General features: G+C 37.6%; 1 protein-coding gene across 2 annotated transcripts; it reads right to left on the reverse strand.

Annotated features, from left to right (window-relative positions):
* Nucleotides 1–16687: 16687 nt before the first annotated feature.
* On the reverse strand, nt 16688–19784 carry LOC122009903 (pentatricopeptide repeat-containing protein At1g05670, mitochondrial-like). Of its 2 annotated transcripts, none has more exons than XM_042566218.1 (3): nt 17423–19784; nt 17249–17315; nt 16688–17103 (listed from the first exon to the last, which is right to left on the reverse strand). In XM_042566218.1, exon 1 carries the CDS (start codon nt 19760–19762, stop codon nt 17588–17590), a length of 2175 nt encoding a protein of 724 aa, XP_042422152.1. In that variant the 5' UTR covers nt 19763–19784; the 3' UTR covers nt 16688–17103; nt 17249–17315; nt 17423–17587. The 2 variants fall into 2 exon arrangements, with proteins under 2 accessions (XP_042422152.1, XP_042422151.1); XM_042566217.1 differs by having other exon boundaries at nt 17178–17315.
* Between the last annotated feature and the right edge of the window lie 3297 nt (nt 19785–23081).

Below are 23081 nucleotides of genomic sequence, written 5' to 3' on the forward strand. Positions count from 1 at the left end.
TAAAAGAGAAGGAGAGGGTGCCTCATGAGAACCTAACCCTATTCCATTCCTCTCTCTTTTCCATGGTATGGCCGGCTCCCTCTGTTCTCCTTACTTGTGGTCGGCCCTCTCATCCCCTCTTCCATCAAGGGCCGGCGACACAAGTAATGTTCACCTTCGTCTAGATCCGAGGACATACAAGGGACTTCTCTTCCTCACCTTTGGCTGGAGGCAAATTCATCCTTACTTTGCTAAGGCCGACGGAACAAAGAGAGGAAGAAAGCTTGTGTTCGGTTGCTTGGAGGAGAAAAAGAAGAGAAGGTACTTTCCTATTTTGGCATCCCTTGATGGCTCAAGAGCCTCAGAGAAGAAAAAGTGGTCCCGGTGGAATTCATCTTGGTAGATCGTCACCCACACGACGTCCAAGAGGAGGTGAGGAATACAACAGAAGATCAAGAGGTTTTTAGCTACAAAGAAAAGTATAACTAGTTGTCTTATTCCACATCATACTAGTTTTCTTTATATGAATTTTGAAAATACCTAACACAAGAGGCTAACGATTCTAGGTAATCGAATTTATGTTTCGATTTTGTGTTTCTTTTGTTTTCTGATCTTGTAATTAAATTATTCTTAGTGGTTAAACCTAGGGTTACTATAAGGAGATTAAATATTGAATTTCGTTGAAAGGCTTTGTCTAGGAAGTGGTGGATGTTCCCATACCCAAGAAGGCCTAGTGCCTCGCCATGTTTAACCTGGAAGCCAATCTTTGAAATAAATATTTAATCAACTTTACAACATATGGGTGGATTTGGATTAATAATGTTAAGTATCGTTTGCGATCCAAGTCTAAACCTCTAAAAACAGATAAGTTAAACTTGGAATCAATAATGTTAAGTTCTGTTTGTGATTCCAAATTTGATTTTAAAGAACACAATATGTTGTTAGGAAAGGTTCGGGTCTTGTACAAAATTTTTTATACAGGGGAACCAGTATGATATTCCGAGTGACAACCAACAGAGCTTATCAACGTGGCTGACTCGGGGCTGGATGCGCCTCCTATGGAGGTTGGAGATGCCCTCAACATCTTATATAAGGCTAGTCCGAGCAGATGCCAAATAACAATCCATACTCGCAATACTTCTTCCGTGTGCTGCTAACAAAACGATTCGAAGAAGTCGTAGCACTGCTCCGATAACCTGAAGTCCGGATTTTCTCATTCTTAGTTGTTGGTATATTTTTTTGCACTTAAATTATATACTTGAAATTAATCTTGTATAGATTCTCGAGCTTATAGTGATTGCCCACCGAAAATGATCAACGATCATTGGCCTTGAAGTACAAGTCAACACAGGCTCCGAACCAAATAACCAAAAGTGTTAGCATTGCTTTTGTGTTTTTACTTTTCCATTGCATATTTACTTTGAAACAAACAAATTAGCCACGAGCATTATTCACCCCCTCTAGCGCTTTTCGATTCTACAGGATGTTCTTTCTAGTGACTTTTTGGTTGCATCATGTGAAATTTGAGGTGTGTTCTAGCGGAAAAGATATTAATCTAAATCCTAGAGGTAGGTTATAATATGAGATAGATGTGGAATTGTGTTGCACAATAACCGTGTTATTAAAGGGTTTTTTATGGTAACCATAATTTTTAGAATAGTTAGTAGTCTTGATGGCTTGCTAGAGGTTAAATGAAGCTTGTGTACCTACAACCATGAAAATGAGTTTCATGTTTAATCAAAGAGTTTGATTACTTAGGTATACTGAGAGGGATATTGCTTAGCTAATTATTATTATTATTATTATCTATGTAAATTTTTACTTAGTCTACTAAAATTCATTCTTACCACATCCAAAGTTCAGTCCACCTCATTAAATTCAACCTCATCCCAACTCTAATTCCTAAATTTATCCTTGTAACTGTTACTTAGCAACTTCTATAATTATATAGCAACTACTTAGTTAGTTAATACCAGTGTTCGAAATTGCGCCCTAGGCGGCCGCCTAGGCGCTGTGCGGCAGGATGCCGCGCCGGAAACCAGCGAGGCGGAAGCCCTAGGCGGCTGGGCCGCCTAGGCGGTCCTGGCGGTCCTCCGCGGGCTTCGGCGGGCTTCGACGGGTTCGGCGGGCTCGGCGAGCCAAGTTTTTTAAGGCATGTTAAATCCGATTTGTAGGTATTTGCCAGGCGTTCGTAGGCGTTCGTTTGTTTCATCGCCCCGGCTGTTCGTCTTCCCTGAACCCTGATCGCTCCCTGATCGCGTTGCTTCTGGTAAGTTTTTGTTTCCGTTCATTTTTGTTTCATCGCCCGTTTTTTGTTTCTCAAATCTTCGTCGCGGCAACACCGGATGCATCGCAGGTGTCAGACGCTGCCGGAAGCTTCGCCGGACGCGTCCGGCGAAGTCCGGCGTTGCTTCGAGCAACGCCGGTAGAGTCGCGATGCTTCTGGCTGTGCCAAAAGCTTTCCGCGCGACGCTACCGGCGCCGCTGGAAGCAACGCCGGACTTCGCCGGACGCATCGGACTCGTCCGGCGAAGCTTCCGGCAGCGCCGGAGCCCTCCCGCGAGCCGCCGGTGGCAGCCCGTGTCGTCCGCCGTCCGCGCCGTCGCGCGAGTCGCGAGACTCGCGAAAGAGACGCGGTTTTAGCTTTTTTTTTTTTATTTTTTTTAATTTTTTTTAGATTTAATAAATTAAAACAATTCCTAACTCCTAACGGGGATAATTTTAATAATAAGGTTGAGTTCATAAACCCTAATAAAATTAAGATCCCAATTAAATATATTTAAAATTTATCTTTTTTATAATAAATATTATTAATTTATATAAAACAAATTTAAATATATAAAATTATATATAAAATTCTAATAACCATTTATCACTTTATCAGATTTAAAAATATAAAAATATTTAAAATTAAAAAACATATAATACATATTAATAAATTAATAAATCATATTTAATTATTTATAAATTATAAATTTTATATATTATAAATTTATATTAATCGGATTTATACATATTAAAATTATATTAAAATTTTAAATTTTTTAATAAATATTATTAATTTATATAAATCATATTTAGAAATTTTATATATTATAAATGTATATTAATCGGATTTATAAATATTAATTATTAAAATTTTTAAAATTCTAATAAATATTATTAATTTATATAAATCAGTTTTAAAAATATGAAAATTAAATTAAAATTTTAAAAATTCTAATAAATATTATTAATTTATATATAAGTATATAACAGATTTAATAATATAAAAATAAAATATATTTAAAATTAAATTTATTTAAACAAATATCTAATAAATTTTATTAATTAGATTAAGATATATAAAAAAATATTCTCAGACTTGTTAATGACTTAATGTTATATTTCATATTTTCATTATTTTGTATTGTATATTTGTATGGTATAATATAATTAAATTTTATTATCATATTATGTCTTGTTATATATGATTTTTTTTCCTTCAGATTATCTGTTATCAATGGCAAGCAATCCATCTTCGACAGCATCTGTCACTCAACCCGAATCTGGAATTCTTAGAAGAAAATCAAATGACATCGGATGGGAGTTTGGAATATTGATTGATCCTAAGAATCTCGACAAAATTAAATGTAAGTTATGTGGAAAAACAATGTCAGGAGGAGTGTATAGGATAAAGGAGCACATTGGAAATATACCTGGAAATGTATCGGGTTGTCGAAAAGCATCTGAAGAAGACAAAAATAAGTGCAAACAGGCTATTTTAGAAGGGAGGAACAGAAAGAAGAACAAAATAATGGAAGAACAAAGTTGTAGAGCAGAGGTGGCTATTTCCGTAGATGAAGAAAAAGGTCTTGAAATTGAAGGGATGAATGGAGTTAAAAAACCTCTTCCACTTGGCCCCATGGATAGATATGCATCGGCAATTGCTCCAAAAAATGCAGGCTCTAGTGGAAGTAAAGTGCTTCGGCAAAAAAATATAAATGAGGCTCTTTTCAAAGAGAGAACTCAACAAGTTCAACAATATGTTGGGAGATGGGTTTATGAAAATGGAATCTCATTCAATGCTGTTGATAATGATAGCTTTAAGCAACTAATGGAGGCAGTGGGTCAATTTGGACCAGGATTCAAGCATCCAACTCAATATCAACTTAGGGAGCCACTATTGAAAGCCGAAGTTGAAAGAACAAAACAATTGCTGAAGAAACATGAAGAAGAATGGGCAAAGAATGGATGCTCGATCATGACAGATGCATGGAGTGATAGAAAAAGAAGAAGCATCTTAAATTTGTGTGTTAATTGCAAGGAGGGTACTACATTTTTAGAGTCTAAGGAATCTTCAGAAGAGGCACATACAGCTGAACTTATTTTTGAGTATGTTGACAAGTATGTTGAACAAGTAGGAGCTCAGAATATTGTTCAGATTGTTACAGACAATGCCACCAACAATATGGCTGCAGCTAAATTGATGAGAGAAAAACGAACCGGGATCTTTTGGAGTTCATGTGCAACTCACACTATTAATCTTATGCTTGAAAGTATTGGCAAACTTCCACGATATAAAAAGGTGATTGAGTAGTCCAAGGCTTTTACCATTTTCATCTATGCTCACCATAAGACTTTATCATTGATGAGAAGTTTCACGAAGAAGAGAGACATAGTCCGACCAGGAGTTACCAGGTTTGCATCAAATTTCCTCACATTGCAAAGTTTGATTGAAAAAAAAAACTAGTTTAAGGGCCATGTTTACAAGTGATATGTGGGAGAAATGTAAATGGTCAAAAACAAACAAAGGAAAATTGGCTTACTCTACAGTGATGAGCATGAGTTTTTGGAATGGTGTAACGCTTTGTTTGAAAATATTTGCTCCTTTGGTAAGAGTTCTTCGATTGGTAGATGGAGATAGAAAGCCATCGATGGGGTTTCTATATGGGGAGCTTCTTCAAGCTAAAGAAGATATCAAGGTGGCTCTGAATAACGTGGAATCAAATTATCAGCCTATCATAGTCATTATTGAGTCAAAAATGAAGGATAGACTTGATACATCATTGCATACCACTGCATTTTTGCTGAATCCTTATTTTTACTACAAAGATAGTTCGATTGCTCTTTATGAGGAGGTCGCGATGGGGATTTTTGAATGCATGGAAACTTTGCATGCCAATGAGTTAGATTTACAAGATACAATTATTAACAAGGAATTTCCAAAATATAGAAATAAGACTGGGTTATTTGGAAAAACATTGGCAGCAAAAGCATGTGAAAAAAATGATGATACTGTTGGTTGCTACTCGGAAAGCCTAGAGGTTCCACTGTACAAAAATTTTGTACAAAGGTCTGAACCTTTTCCTAGCTACCATGTGTTCTTTTAAATTAAATTTTGGATCGCCTGCGGAACTTAACACGTTTGATCCAAAACTTAATCTATTCGTTCTTTTAGGTTTTGACTTGGGTCTCCTGCGGAACTTAACACGTTCAACCCAAATCGCCTCAAGTTATTAATTCCATTAAATATTAATTTCCATATTCGGTTCCCAGTACTGACGTGGCGAGGCACATGGCCTTCTTGGATATGGGAGCAACCACCACCGACTAGACAAAACCTTTTATAGAAAGCTAATATTTAATTTCCTAAAATAACTTTAGGTTAACCGAAAAGAACAATCAAATCACAAGGATAAATAAAACAAAAGAACACAACATCGAAAAACATATTCGAAATACTAGAACGTAAGCCTCTTGTATTTGGTATTATTTCCATAAATAACTAGCATGATGCGGAAATAAAAATTACTAGTTATACCTTGTAGAAAAACCTCTTGATCTTCTACCGTATTCCTCTTCTAACCTCGGACGTTGTGTGAGCAACGATCTACCGAGATGAGAAACCACCAACCACCTTCTTCTCCTCCAAGCAAGGTTCGGCCACAAAGGAAAAACTTCACCAAGGAGAAAAACCAAAATACTAACCAAGCTCCAAGAGATGCTAACTTTCTCACCTTCTTCTTCTTCTTCTCCAAGTAGTATCCGGCCACCACAAAAACTCCAAGGGGAAGAGAGAGGTTCTGCCACCACAAGAGGAAGAGAGGGAGAGGATGGTCGGCCACACCAAGGAACAAAAGAGGGAGAGAAATAATAGATATTGTTGTTTGTGAAGGCACCCTCACCCCTTCTTTTATATTCCTTGGCCTAGGCAAATTAGGAAATTTAATTACAATAAAATTTCCTTAATTCCCTTGACATGATTTAATTGAGAAAAATAAAATAATATTTCCCCAATTAATCTCTAATGGCCGGCCACATCAAGAGGAAATAAATTAGACAAGTTTTAATCAACAAATTAAAACTTCCTAATTTGTTTCCGGAAATTTTAAAAATAAAATTTCTCTTTAAAAATCTCTTCATGGTTGATAAAAGGAAATTTCTATAATTTTAATTTTATCAACATGTGGATAATTTTAAAGAGAAAATAAAATATCTCACCAATCTACAAATAAGGAAAGAGATTTAATCTCTTTCTTTAATCTTTTGTAGATCTTTTACAAGAGAGATATTTTAATTTTAATTCTCTTTAATAAATTATTTCTTCCACATAATAAAATTAAAATTAAAATCCCTTTTAATTTAATTTGGCCGGCCCCCACTAGCTTGGGTTCAAGCTAGGGCCGGCCACCTAGGCCGACCCTAACTTGTTTCCCAAGCTAGCTTGGCCGGCCCCTATTGGGTGGGTATAGAAGGTGGGTATAGGTGGGTATAGAACTCTATAAATAAGAGGCTACGATAGGGACCGAGAGGAGGAATTGGTTTTGGTCTCCCGATAAAATTAAGCATCCCGTGTTCGCCCCGAACACACAACTTAATTTTATCAATAATAATTCATTCCACTAGAGAACTATTATTGAACTACCGCACCAATCCCAAATTACATTTTTGGGCTCCTTCTTATTATGAGCATGTTAGTCTCCCTGTGTTTAAGATATCGAATGTCCACTAATTAAGTGAGTTACTGACAACTCATTTAATTAATATCTTAGTCCAAGAGTAGTACCACTCAACCTTATTATCATGTCGGACTAAGTCCACCTGCAGGGTTTAACATGACAATCCTTATGAGCTCCTCTTGAGGACATTATCAACCTAGTATCTCTAGGACACAGTTTCCTTCTATAATCAACAACACACACTATAAGTGATATCATTTCCCAACTTATCGGGCTTATTGATTTATCAAACTAAATCTTACCCATTGATAAATTAAAGAAATAAATATCAAATATATGTACTTGTTATTATATTAGGATTAAGAGCACACACTTCCATAATAACCGAGGTCTTTGTTTCTTTATAAAGTCAGTATAAAAGAAACGACCTCAAATGGTCCTACTCAATACACTCTGAGTGTACTAGTGTAATTATACAGTCAAGATAAACTGATACCTAATTACACTACAACCTTCCAATGGTTTGTTCCTTTCCATTATGGTCGTGAGCTACTGTTTATAATTTATAAGATACTGATAACATGATTCTCTGTGTGTGACACCACACACCATGTTATCTACAATATAAATTAATTGAACAACTACATTTATCATAAATGTAGACATTTGACCAATGTGATTCTTATTTCTAGATAAATGTTTATACCAAAAGCTAGGCTTTTAGTATACACTCTAACAATCTCCCACTTATACTAAAAGACTAAGCTGCTATATCTGCTGCCATACATCTGATTCCTAACCCTTCAACATGTCCATCAAAAGCTCTTTCCTTAAGGACCTCGGTGGAAGGATCTATAGGTCATCACCTGATGCAATCTAGGTAGCAACAACTTCTCCTCGTTTATACGATTCCTCGTATTGGGTGGTACTTGCGCTCTATTGTGTTTACTTACCTTATAGACTTATGGTTTCTTCGAGTTTGCTACTGCACCAACATTATTACAATAAATTGTAATAATTTTTGGACAAACCAGAAATCATATCTAAGTCTATCTTGAGGTTATTGAGTCATTCAGCTTTTATGGCTACCTCAGAGGCTTGTCATATACTAAGCTTCTATGGTGGAGTTCAGAAAAACACCTATGCTTATCACTCTTCCATAGTTATGACTTTACCTCCTAAAGTAAACACAAAACCCCGAGGTTGACTTATTATTGTCCCTATCCGATTGGAAGTCAAAATCCATGCAACCCACAAGGACTAAATTAACTGCCTTGTAAGCTAGAATATAATCTCTAGTGCCTCTAAGGTACTACAATATATGCTTTATTGCAGTCCATTGTCCTTGTTACTTTAATATCTGCTAACTATGCCCTTGGCAAAACAGATTTGATCTCGTGCATAGCATACATTAGGCTTCCAACAACAGTAGCATAAAGAACGCCTTTATTTCCTTTATCTCCTTTGATGTCTACAGAGACATATCTTTAGATAAAGTTACTCCATCCTGAAAAGGTAAGAAACCTTTCTTGGAGTTTTGTATGCTTAAAACGAGCAAGGATTTTTCCGATGTATGAAGCTTGGGATAAGTAAAATATTCTTTTCTTGCAATCCCTTATTACTTTGATCTCAAGAATATATACATTCTCCCAAGTCCTTTATATCGAATTGTTTGGACAACCATACCCTTACTTCTGACAACATTTTGATATTGTTTCCAACTACCAAAAATGTTATCTAAGTATAGTACAAGAAATACCACCACATTTCCATCACATCTTTTGTATACACAAGACTTATCCGGTTACTAAATCCATAGATCTGGATTACTTTGATAAACCGGATGTTCCAAGACCTTGAAGTTTTGCCTCAGTCCATAGACTGATTGAGCTTACACACAAGATGCTCTTAGCCCTTTGCAATGAACCCTTCTGGTTGCTTTATATGGATGTTTTCTTCAAGACTTCCATTAAGGAATGCTGTCTTGACATCCAATTGCCAAATAGATAAAGAATCCGGATAGACTTAAGCATGGCTACCAGTGAAAAAGTTTCCTTTTTCATCTAGCCTTGCTTTGAAAGTTTCTACCTTCCTGTCTATCCCTCTTTTCCTAATATAGACCTTTTTACACCCAAAGGCTTTTATACCATTTGGTGGTTCTATAAGCTTCCAGATTTTATTAGAATACATATATTCTAATTCTGTTATTCATTACTCTTTGCCAAGATATTGCATCTTTATCTTGGAGTGCTTCGTCATATGTCCGGAGATCAGGTTCATGTCCTCCAGGGATCGAGTCCAAAAACTCTCCCAAAACATAAATCTTTTTAGGTTGCCTAACAACCCTCCCACTACGATGAGGCACTTTCTGCAATTGTGTATCATTTGTGATACGTGTTGCAGTTTCCTTGTGGTATCTCATCTTGTACAGTTGGTACTAGATTAGACATGTCTTTTATTATTTCCTTAAGAACAAATTTTCTTATGGGCATGAGGTTTATTACATAGTCCTTTTCTAAAAATCGGTCATTGATGCTAACAATAACCTTCTGGTTTTTAAGACTATAAACCTACTTTCATTTCTCTAGAATAACCCACAAACAAGTGAATTCCTGTTCAACTTATCATTGTCTCTCTTCAGCAAATGTGCTGGACTACCCGAATCTGAATATGCTTCAAAATAGGCTTACACCTATTCAGCAATTCTATATGAGTAGAGAGTTCTGACTTTGGAAGGTACTATGTTCACTTCCGTTTCCAGAGTATATCCTTAAAATGAATTTGGTAATTTTCTAAATAACTCATCTTCAATCTACTTATTTCCATAAGAGTCCTATACCTTTCTTTTTCTACACCATTCTGTTGGGATATACCTAGGTGTAGTTAGTTGGGATTGAATCCCTACTTCTGATAAGTGACTCCTAAATTCTCCCAAGAGGTACTTGCCACTACGATCTCACCGTAGTGTCTTGATACTTTTACCTTGACATTTCTCCACATCAGCCTCATACTCTTTGAACTAATCAAAGCATTTAGACTTGTGGCACATCAAGTAAATGTATCCGTATATCAAATAGTTGTCTATAAAATAGACGAAATACTTGAAACAACCTCTTGCTTGGATAGTCATAGGATCACACAAATCAGAATGAATCAATTTCAACATATCTTTGACTCCATACCCCTTAGACTTGAAAGCTTCTTGGTTATTTTTCCTTCCAAGTAAGACTCGCAGGTTAGAAAGATTTCCACTACTAATGAACCCAAAAGTTCATCAGCTACCAATGAATCATACTCAAGTTAATATAACCTAGCCTTAGATGCCAAAGATATAATTGGTTCATTTTCGAAGGTTACTTTCTCTTAAAGTTAGAAGATGTGTTACTAATTTCCATTTGTTGCATCGTGAGAGTTATTGGATTTATAAATTGCCAACCAACGTACCAGAACAGATAACTTCCCTCTTTTTCTTAATAACAACTTTGTTATTAAAAGAGGCATAATATCATGTTCTTTGAATAGTTTAGAAACTGAAAACTAGTTCTTTCTAAACTTGGTGCGTAAAGACAATTACTCAAAAATCCATGTTTTACTTTTATCAAAAGATAAACATCTCCCACTGCAACAGCTGCCACTTTTACAGCAGTGCCCATGTGGACGGTGTTTTTATTTTCATTTAGTTGTCGGATTTCCTGGAACCCTGCAATGAATTACTGACATGATTAATGGCATCTGTATCTACACTCCAGGTTTTGGTAGATAACACCACTAAACATGTTTCAACTAATGAATAAAATACACCTATATTGTTCTTAGTTCTAAGAGGACAATCTACCTTAATGTCCAAATCCTATTTCCAATCAATTATAATTGGGACCACTAAGTCTATCTTAAAGTATATCAGCTAGGGATTGACCATCATCCTAAGAATCACAAAAATATTTGGTTAAGACCAACTCCTTAAAAATCCCCATGAATTTTGTATGTCACGTTAGTGTAGACGTATACAAATTCAAAGAGGAAATTTTATCATTTAATTTTATTATCTCGTCAACCTTACTTTATGACGAATAAAATTAATAGTTGGTCTATCTTTAATCAAATATTTGATCAAGACTTCTAAATTTAAAATAATATTGATTCCCCTAACAATACTATTTAAATTTACCAACACCTCAAAACACCGTGAATTTTACATGCCACGTTAGTGTGGACGTATACAAAATCAACATTTGTAAGAGGAGGGTTTTACCCGTTAACTATCTTGTCAACGTAACTTTATGACAAATAAAATTATCTCAAACACCGTTAATTTTGTATGTCACGTTAGTGTGGACGTATACAAAATCAATCATTTGTAAGAGGGGTTTTAACCCTTTAATTTTATTATCTTGTCAACCTAGTTTTATGACAAATTAATAGTTGGTTTCATTTGGTCACACAAATAATAACAGTGACTCCGATGGGGAGGATACTATTAGATGTGTCTAAGTGTATACCATTACTTGACACTAAGTCCATTAATAAGATTATGCCCCTTCCGTTGGGGAAGATCACACGCTCTTAATTAACTTCCTATAGTCATCCAAAAATGGAAGTCTGTTCTAGTGATCTGCAAACTAGCTCATCCGTTATGGAGGAAGGCACTCAGAGCCAACGCGCAAGCTTGTTTGCATCACTTACAAACTAGTAATGGAGACCATGGGATTTACTTAAAAATCCCTCTCCCACTTAGTTATTTATTAATGAGGAATTTTAACTATGCTAGCCTACTAAACTTGTAAACTAACACACAGCACAATATAAAAGCAATAAATAGAAAATCTAATTTTCAACTATTATGGCTTTTATCTCTAGTTGTCCTCCGTGTGTTGTCATCCCAAGCTGCTGCCATATTTGGCCACCGCCACCGGGTCTAGCTGTCGCATCCATCTTGCTCCTTGTTCCGCTGCGCCTCTGGTCCTTAGAAGGTTCCACGCTTTGCAAGATTCGATCCGCGACATAAATAGAATTTTACATTTTTGATCTTATATTCCATAAAAGGAATGTACATGTATCTAGATCAAAAATAAAATCCTAATAAAACTAAATACAGCTCCTGCTGTATTTTAATACAATCATGCACACACAAATAAATGCCCTTGACATGTCCAAGGGTCCAATCACACACATAATAACTAAAAGTCATAATAGTTGGATCCTGCATCCACAAAGTTAGCACATCCTACTATTATCCTGCCTAAATTATGTATGACAAGTGCATAATTAAACTAAATACCAAATACACAGAGGCAAAACCCTAGCTCTGATACCAATTGTTGGTTGCTACTCGGAAAGCCTAGAGGTTCCACTGTACAAAAATTTTGTACAAAGGTCTGAACCTTTTCCTAACTACCATGTGTTCTTTTAAATTAAATTTGGCTGCGGAACTTAACACGTTTGATCCAAAACTTAATCTATTCGTTCTTTTAGGTTTTGACTTGGGTCTCCTGCGGAACTTAACACGTTCAACCCAAATCGCCTCAAGTTATTAATTCCATTAAATATTAATTTCCATAATCGGTTCCCAGTACTGACATGGCGAGACACATGGCCTTCTTGGATATTGGAGCAACCACCACCGACTAGACAAAACCTTTTATAGAAAGCTAATATTTAATTTCCTAAAATAACTTTAGGTTAACCGAAAAGAACAATCAAATCACAAGGATAAATAAAACAAAAGAACACAACATCGAAAAACATATTCGAAATACTAGAACGTAAGCCTCTTGTATTTGGTATTATTTCCATAAATAACTAGCATGATGCGGAAATAAAAATTACTAGTTATACCTTGTAGAAAAACCTCTTGATCTTCTACCGTATTCCTCTTCTAACCTCGGACGTTGTGTGGGTAACGATCTACCGAGATGAGAAACCACCAACCACCTTCTTCTCCTCCAAGCAAGGTTCGGCCACAAAGGAAAAACTTCACCAAGGAGAAAAACCAAAATACTAACCAAGCTCCAAGAGATGCTAGCTTTCTCTCCTTCTTCTTCTTCTTCTCCAAGTAGTATCCGGCCACCACAAAAACTCCAAGGGGAAGAGAGAGGTTCGGCCACCACAAGAGGAAGAGAGGGAGAGGATGGTCGGCCACACCAAGGAACAAAAGAGGGAGAGAAATAATAGATATTGTTGTTTGTGAAAGCACCCTCACCCCTTCTTTTATATTCCTTGGCCTAGGCAAATTAGGAAATTTAATTACAATAAAATTTCCTTAATTCCCTTGACATGATTTAATTGAGAAAAATAAAATAATATTTCCCCAATTAATCTCTAATGGCCGGCCACATCAAGAAGAAATAAATTAGACAAGTTTTAATCAACAAATTAAAACTTCCTAATTTGTTTCCGGAAATTTTAAAAATAAAATTTCTCTTTAAAAATCTCTTCATGGTTGATAAAAGGAAATTTCTATAATTTTAATTTTATCAACATGTGGATAATTTTAAAGAGAAAATAAAATATCTCACCAATCTACAAATAAGGAAAGAGATTTAATCTCTTTCTTTAATCTTTTGTAGATCTTTTACAAGAGAGATATTTTAATTTTAATTCTCTTTAATAAATTATTTCTTCCACATAATAAAAATTAAAATTAAAATCCCTTTTTAATTTAATTTGGCCGGCCCCCACTAGCTTGGGTTCAAGCTAGGGCCGGCCACCCAATTTTATACCTAGGCCGGCCCTAGCTTGGTTCCCAAGCTAGCTTGGCCGGCCCCTTATTGGTGGGTATAGAAGGTGGGTATAGGTGGGTATAGAACTCTATAAATAAGAGGCTACGATAGGGACCGAGAGGAGGAATTGGTTTTGGTCTCCCGATAAAATTAAGCATCCCGTGTTCGAACACACAACTTAATTTTATCAATAATAATTCATTCCACTAGAGAACTATTATTGAACTATCGCACCAATCCCAAATTACATTTTGGGCTCCTTCTTATTATGAGTAGTCTCCCTGTGTTTAAGATATCGAATGTCCACTAATTAAGTGAGTTATTGACAACTCATTTAATTAATATCTTAGTCCAAGAGTAGTACCACTCAACCTTATTATCATGTCGGACTAAGTCCACTAGGTTTAACATGACAATCCTTATGAGCTCCTCTTGAGGACATTATCAACCTAGTATCTCTAGGACACAGTTTCCTTCTATAATCAACAACACACACTATAAGTGATACCATTTCCCAATTTATCGGGCTTATTGATTTATCGAACTAAATCTCACCCATTGATAAATTAAAAAAAATAAATATCAAATATATGTGCTTGTTATTATATTAGGATTAAGAGCACACACTTCCATAATAACCGAGGTCTTTGTTTCTTTATAAAGTCAGTATAAAAGAAACGACCTCAAATGGTCCTACTCAATACACTCTGAGTGTACTAGTGTAATTATACAGTCAAGATAAACTGATACCTAATTACACTACAACCTTCCAATGGTTTGTTCCTTTCCATTATGGTCGTGAGCTACTGTTTATAATTTATAAGATACTGATAACATGATCCTCTGTGTGTGACACCACACACCATGTTATCTACAATATAAATTAATTGAACAACTACATTTATCATAAATGTAGACATTTGACCAATGTGATTCTTATTTCTAAATAAATGTTTATACCAAAAGCTAGGCTTTTAGTATACACTCTAACAGATACATTTGATCCATGTGCATGGTGGAGTACATACGGTGCTCACACACCTAACTTGCTAAGGGTGGCATTGAGGATACTTTCATTAACTACAAGTTCATCTGAGTGTGAAAGAAATTGGAGTACATTTGAAGGAGTAAGTTTTAAACTTTCAGTCTACTCTTTAATTAAATTAGTTATAATTTTTAATGTCTATACTGTATATTCAGGTACTAACTATAGTATTTACTTTCTCTGTTTTTTTAGATTCACACAAAGAAAAGAAATAGGTTGGATGCCAACAGGTTGAACAATCTAGTATTTGTCCAATTTAATGCTAGATTGTTGAACAAACAAAAAAGAGAAAAAGAAAGAAATGTTGATGTCCTTCTTGCAAAAGATGCTTCAAATGCACAAGGTTGGATTGTGGATGGTGGGGAAGATGATGAAGTTGAACTAGGTTCCGGGCTCACTTGGCAAATGGTTGATGAAGCAAGTGGAGCAGATGAAAATCTACAACCCCGAAGAAGCTCCAGAGTGAGAGAACTCCATGAAGATGATTTTGAATCCGAAGAAGAAGATGAGGATCACAATAATGATATTGAGTTTGTGTCCGATGAAGAACAAGTTATTGAAAATTATGGAGAAGAAAAAGCAGAATAAATATGAGTCTATGAGATATTATTAGTTGTGTAATTTTGAACTCATTTTGTTAAGACATGATTTATGTTATTTACCAATTATATTTTGCTTAGTGGTTACTAGTTCACAATGCATTGTAATCTTGAATTGAACTATTGCTACTATTTTCCAATGTTCTACTGTTTACTATATGATTATGATAACTTACTGCATGTTCATTTTTTGGTATTGGAAAGTATGTATTTATTTCAGCATACATAGTTAGATTTTCATTGCTATGAAATTGTTTAAGACAACATTTAGATTTACATATAACATTGTCCATAGTCCACATAAAACAAGGGATACCGAGGAATCCGCCTAGCGACGCCTAGTCCCCGCCTAGGCGGCCTAGGCGCTAGGCACTGGTCTGCCGCCCGACTAGCGCCTAGCGAATTTTAGAACCTTGGTTAATACAATTACTTTAAAATGATTTTAATTAATTTCTAATAATTTTGATAAATTTTAAATAATATTAATTAAATTGATAAAGAATATTTGAATATAATAATATTTAGAGTTTAATATTTAAGATTAAAGATTTTATAAATTAAGATTGAGCTATTTTAAAGCGATTTTGATCTACTTAAAATGATTTTAATAAAATTTAAATACTTTTGGTTAAATACAAAAAATATTTTGATAGAATAGTATTTTATATATAATAATTTTGATTAAAATAAATAATCAATTTTTCATATTCTAACAACTACCAAACTACTCGATATTTGCTATTATAATTATAACTTAATCTTAAATCTTAAAATTTTAAATATTAAATCATAAATTCTGAATATTATTATATCAAAATATTTTTTACTAATTTAATTAAAATTATTTAAAATTCATCAAAATCATTTTAAATGGATGAAAATTACTTCACAGACCCCTTAACAATATCCATACTTGCATCATAACCAAAGACAATACTATTAAAGTGCACAAAGTTATAATAAACATAAATACTTAGTAATTGATGGCACAAAGTTATAATAAACATAAACACAAAGTTATAACCAAAGACAATATCCATACTTGCATCATAACCAAAGACAATACTATAAGGGTGTACAAACCTGCATACTATGTAAACTTGATTGTACTTATACTAGGATTATCATTTACTAGAGATAAACTAATTCAAGTGATCTTTCTTCCCCATGTTAAGAGATTAGGTTAAGCAAGTTATATATTATTGTTAAAAAAATTACTCAACGAATAATAATGATGTAAGGAGAATTTTTTTTGCCTTTGAAGAATCGACCCCTAGATCTTATGGGATATCAATTCTGCCACTTACCATCTCAGCTAGCCCATGGGGGTGAGAACGAACAACTTTTGTATCACATTGAGGGGTGAATTAAAATTTCCTACTTATGAAATCCTAAGTAGCCCTCCACTATTTTATAAAGTTTATTGATATAAAATTACTATTACACCTCTTGAAACTATAACATTACAAATGTATCCAAAAGTCGAGCAACATCCAATATGCAATGTAGCATAATCTACATTGAAAAAAAAATGACATGTTCTTAATCATCTTGAAATCAGAATTAATTTCGCACCATTAGAAAGGAACGCATGTGATAAACATGATGATCATTATTGGAATTTCACCTCTCGGAAGCAAATGTGTAAAATGTTTTTGGACATTTTATCTTTGTTGGAAACGTCTCTTTATCTTTCATCAAATAAAGGGGCATAAACGGTTTGTGGCGTCAGCTCTACCCAGAGGTTGATATCTTTTGAAATGTTCTCCATGGCTTTTATGGATTTCTTTGAAAGTTTCAGATATCAGTTCATTGGTTAACTGATAGAGAAGAATGTTCATCAGTAGTCAAAACTGAACTAGAACCAATATTTTGTAAATGAAAAATGCCCTACCGAACAATTGAATTTTCAGATTATTGAAGTCATTTGGTTATGAAGAATGGCTGAGTAGAAGTAAAGGTAACCTGAGGCAATGTCCACGATCGTCCTGTTAATCAACTCTGACAAGATGTCAGGGCAGTCTCTACATCTCTGCAATAAAAGTGAGACTCAATGCTACTGATGGTAATCAACGTAATCTTAGGAATGGCAGGAATAGTTGATATGAAGCAAGAAAGCATGTGTGATATTGTACGTACTGTGAACGAGACAATTGATCACGTAAGTTGATGAGATGATCTTCCATCATCAATCGCTGTCATTGATGTCATGAATTCTTCTCCTTACAACATAACAGTTGCATGTCATAGAAGCTCACTCCATGTGAAGTTTATATTTTTCAGTTTGAAACCAAATGCATGTTCTCAAAGCTCAGATTCCTGAAAGCATTTTTGCATTGCCTCATCACAAAGTTCAAGTGTCATCTCCACATTTTGTTCATTGTAATTAATATCAATGAAAATATTGTAGATATCTCTGTCAGAAACAAAACCTCTTGATCTCATCTCTTTGAATAATCCCCTAGCTTCCGTGAACTTTTTCTTCCTAACAAGCCCTTTGATATATGCATTATAAGAAGTAGCTCTGAGACTGAATCCCTTGCTAACCATTTCGCAATGGAAATAACAAGCTTCCTTCATGTTTCGAGCTTTCGAATGTCCAGTGATCAAAATATTGTACGTGTTCTCATCAGGCATTATTCCACCAGAACACATTTCTTTGTAGATTTCTGTCACAGTCTTCATATTTTTCTCCATGGAATATTGCTTCATAAGAGAGTTGTAGGTTGTCGTGTTTGGCATTATACTTTTTTTGACCATCCATTCCAAAAGTCTCCTCCCGTCCTCCAACAACCCAGCAGTACAAAAGCCATTCATCAAAACATTAAAAGTAACAATAGTAGGTTGAATACCTCTGTCCAGCATCTCTCTAAGAAGGTTGTGGGCCTGATCCATGTTGCCTGATTTGCAATAAGCGTCCATGAGAGTGGTATAAGGGTAAGCATCTGGCCGAAGTCCTGCCGCTTCCATGTCCACCATGATCTGCACTGCCTGTTCTATATTACCAACTTTACAAAGGCCATATATCAATGAATTGTAGGTGAATTCATTGAGCTCTAGTCCTTTTCCAGACACCTCATGCAAGAGTTCATTGGCGGCCTCTACCTCCCCGTGTTTACAAAGGCCATCTGCCAATGCAGTGTATGTGACTACATTTGGAACATAACCTGCCCGAAGCATCTCATTGTGGAGATAAAAGGCATCTTTGATCTTTCCTTCCTTGCCGTAGCCATCAATCAATGCAGTGTAAGTAACTTCATCAGGATTCCACCCTCTGTTAATCATCTCTTGCAACATTTTATTTGCTTCTGCCATCTTTCCACTCCTAGCGAGTCCATATATCACTGAAGTATAAGTCATTGCATCAGGAACCAGTTGGCTTTTCTTCATTTCTTCAACAAGCCGATACACTGCATTCAGATTACCGATTTTGGAGTAGCCATTAATCAGAGTAGTATATATAGCACGATCTGGAGCTACGCCACGGTGCAACATTTCCACAAACATCCTATCTGCATCTACTAACTTACCATCCTTGCATAAGAGAGTGATTATACTGTTATATGTAAAGGCATTGGCAGCTAAGCCCTTGTTGCTCATTTCTTCGAACAACTCCATGGCCCTAGGAAGCTCCCCTTCGTTACAATATCCTTGAATGAGGGTGCTAAAGGTTATGACGTCAGGTGAAGCATCCGCATTGCCTTTCATCCCAAGGAGGACTTCATGAGCTTCTTGAGTCTTTCCAGCGCAGCAGAGACTGTGAATTAGGATGTTATGAGACTTACTGTCCCATCGAAGACCAAGTTCCTGAAACTCGGCAAATGTACTCTGCAAATGGTCAAGCGTCAGACGAGCAAGCAACGCATTACAAGAATCAGAGGACACGATGATTCCGTAAGTGACCAAGTGGCGGAACAAGGCGCGTGCCTCGTCGAGCCTATTGATATCAACGATGGCACGGAAGAGCAAATCATAGACGGCAGGGGTGGAGGACCAGTACTTGTAGGTGTAGATCACCCGACCAACAAAATTACGATAGGAGAGTAGGCCGTCGCGGAGCAAACGGCGTGCGCCAGAGAGGTCAGCTGAGACAACGGAGAGGTGGGCACCGATGGCAAGGGCCTCGGCTGGGACGGGGCCCCTGCAGGAGCGGAACCAGTCGAGGAGCGCGAGGGCGAGGTCGGGGTCGGAGCGGAGGTTCGGGAGGGACCAGATGAGGTGGTCGGGGCGAAAACCGGTGGCGAAATGACCTAGGACTTCGCTTGCAGGCTCCAACCGGCGCTGCTTGAGGGCGGTGACGACGCTGCGTACGAGGTCAGCGTCGTGGATGGAAGGCTTCTTGGGGGAGTATTCTGGAAATGGGCGGATGGAAGTGGTGAGGGAATCTATGGGTCGGGAGTGACGTCGGCCGGAGAGCAGGCGGCGGTATACGATGGGGAAGATGCTCCTTTGGCTCTCAGCTGCGGCGCGGCAGAGCATGAGAGGGTTCGGAATTCCCACCTGCTTTTCCTCGACCGGAAGGCCGAATTAACCAGGAAATCAGTGCGCTGGGCCGGAGGCCCAAATTTGAATGCGGCAGTACACCCTTCTAGCGAAATTAGGTTGTGTTTCTAATGTGTGATACATTTTTCACTTTATCGTATGAAAAAAATAAAATAAAATAAAATTGAAGTCAGACACCAATAACGGATAACAATGCTTGAGGAATCACTATCTACTATTATACGGTCAATTTCAATGGAAAATTTGCAAATAATAATTCTCTTGTTTTTGCAATCTCTAAAATGATGATAATGGCCCAGTGCACTCCAGTTGTGTTGTAATTGTCTTCTTGTAGATTATTTGAAGATGCTTACATCACATTTGTCATCACTTCATAATGACAGAGGAAAAAGATTAAGGTAAAATTTGAATTTGTTGGTAATACTAGTCTTTGGGCTTAGCCTTTTACTAAGTGGCAACTCTAGCATCGGAGAGACACTTTTACCATTAGATGGATCTCCCAAGAGCACAAATAAAGAATATGGTGAGATCGTACACATAAGTCCAAGATGATCCAATATTTTTAGTTTCGTAATTGAAAGGTTCAAGTTCTCTTATAGTTAGAGGTGAGAAAAATATCAAAAATTTTAATATACCATATATATATCATACCAATATATATCTTTCATATTAAAATTTTTGATATAACAAAAATTTAAGTACGGTATAATACCGTATAAAAAATATTTTAGTATTGTTATCTAATCCTGTTCAGAGTCTGAGCCAGAAGGATCGCCGGGGTGAGGTGGATGAAATGTTGACTGAGTTGTTATGACTCGAAGGGGAGTATGCTATGATTGCTTCTATGTTGACCAAGTCGTCAGAACTCCTCTGGTCAACGCTATACCTTCAGCCAACGACTGGGTCACCCCGATCTCTGGTACCCCGATACTCGAGGTAGATCGAACGAATATATAAGAAACAGGCTAAGACGTATAATAATGAAATGCGTATAGAATAAAAATAGAAAATGTACCCTGGCCTGGGGGCGCCCTCTGGTGGATTGGTAAGCTGGTCGAGACGCTCCTCGAGTTGTTGTGACCCGGAATAATAGATGAACGCGAGCCGGATGTGGATCTAGGTCTGGTGGCGTGGAGCCAAACACGACCTGGACCCGGAAGATGGCAACAGGCCAAGGACCTAACAGCGACACGCAGGCCGATATATGACGTTGACACACAGGCCAAGATATGACATTGGCATGCAAGCCGGGATACAACAGACAAGCTCGAATAAGACAATGGCGTGAAGATCGGTATATAGTCTCAGCTCGAAGGTCGGAACATAGCGGAGGTGGAATACAGTTAGATCAGCAACAACAGCTATAATAGTATAGGATCCGTGCTAGGGGACAACAGACACCAAATCCCTACCGGGCATAGCTGTAATGGCTATGAGGGGAAAGGGGAGGTGGCACTTGGCCACTAGCGGACCGAGAGAGAAGTAGGTAGAACCGGAGGCATCACTCGGACTACCAACATGTAGAGGGAGGATGTGTAGTCGGATAAATGGCGAAGGAGGTGAGAGGGGAGTGCTCTGGTAGTAGAGGTTGTGCTGGGTTTGCGCTGGTAGTGCTGGCAACCACGCTGGTGACTAGGGTATTCCCACCATTGGCCGTAAAGCAGTCCTGGCAATTGCTACCGAAGCCACAGAAGGTGGCTATGGTGCATAGCGAGGAACGGGGGCGAGCAAGGGCGGAAACATCAGCATCGGCAGTCGACATGGAGATGAGGCAGCGCTGGCGCTAGGCATGAGAGGGGAGTTAGCACTGGAAACGTAGTGCGACATTAAGAAGGAGAAGTGGTGCTGACGGCGTGAGGCGGCTACTGGTGAGGGAGATGGTATAGCCATCCGTGAGAGGATGGTGGTCAGGCGTGAAGAAACCAACGCCAGAGGGGGCTGTCGGCAAGAGAAGAGGTAGTGAGGCGGCCCAAGCGTGCATCCTCTTGGTGACGGCGGCGGAAAAATATAGAAGAGCATGGTGTGAGGGAGAGAGAGAGAGAGAGGGAGCAGTGGTTTGCCAGTGACGAAGGAGAAGGCGGCAGTGGCAGCGCCGAATTTGTCTCCTCGTGGCGGTGACTGACCTCCCAGACGAAGAGAAGAAGCCCCCTAAACCAGCTGCTCCCTTCCATCTTTAAAGCCCTAAACAATGAAAAGATAAAAATTCCCTCCTCCCCCTCTTAATTACATATGGGCCTTTAAGCTACATGATGTACATAGATTATATACACTTTTATGCATACTTTGATGCACATCTACTTATATTTCATGAGCATAATCTATGTTTATTGTACCCTATTTCATTATAATGTCATACTTCTATTATATTCTGTTCGGAGATCTGCTCTTTGCTTGTTTTTATTGATAGGATGCTATTTGGAGCGAAAATGGAGCAAAAACGCACACAGGAGCTTGAGCTGTGTAGGCCACACGACCGTGTGGCCATTATCTTGCTTTGGTCGTGCCAATGTTTCAGAAGCAAGGAGGATCACGACCATGTGACCAACATGGTCGTGTCAACAATCCAGGGGCAGAGCAAGGCAAGATCGTGGCATTTCACCAGAGGTCGTGTCAGCCCCTGTGTCCAAGCAACACATGGTCGTGCCAAATGGCACGGTCGTGCTAAGTTTCCAGTGGTGAGGAAGGCCACGGCCGTGTGAATCCACACGGCCGTATTACTTTGGCAGAGAAGAAGATAACCACGACCGTGTGAGCCACACGGCCTTGTGACTCGAGAGGAAGCCGTGTAAGGCCGTGTGGATTCCACACGGCTGTGTGACGAAGAACACTGGTCGTGCCATGCCAAAATAGAGCTGTGCTAAATTCTGGGTAGATTGCAGACCGATCGTAATTCGACCATAACTTTACGCTCTGTTGGAGTTTCGAGATGTTATTTATACTGAAACATAGCTGACTTCAAGATATACAACTTTGCTTCAGATCCAATAGAGAGAAATCATTGTCTGCCCATGCTAAATGGCACGATCATGCCTCCTAACCGCGGGTTCAACTGGACCTCCGCCCAGACTACAAACCAAATTTTGAACCGCCATAACTTTCGGTTCGATTGGATCCAGGGCTCGATCTAAGTATCAGATTAAAGATAATTTCAAGAGATACAACTTTGGTTCAGGGTGAATAACAAGAAAATCTTGTTTAATGGGTGAAACCCCCGGTTTATCGGACCCCTGTAATCCTGGTTTTCCTGGGCAGCTTGGAGGAGGTATAAAAGGGTCAAGATCCCCATTCTTAGACT

Source organism: Zingiber officinale, chromosome 8A, assembly GCF_018446385.1.
Source record: "Zingiber officinale cultivar Zhangliang chromosome 8A, Zo_v1.1, whole genome shotgun sequence".
Taxonomy (NCBI): Eukaryota; Viridiplantae; Streptophyta; class Magnoliopsida; order Zingiberales; family Zingiberaceae; genus Zingiber; species Zingiber officinale.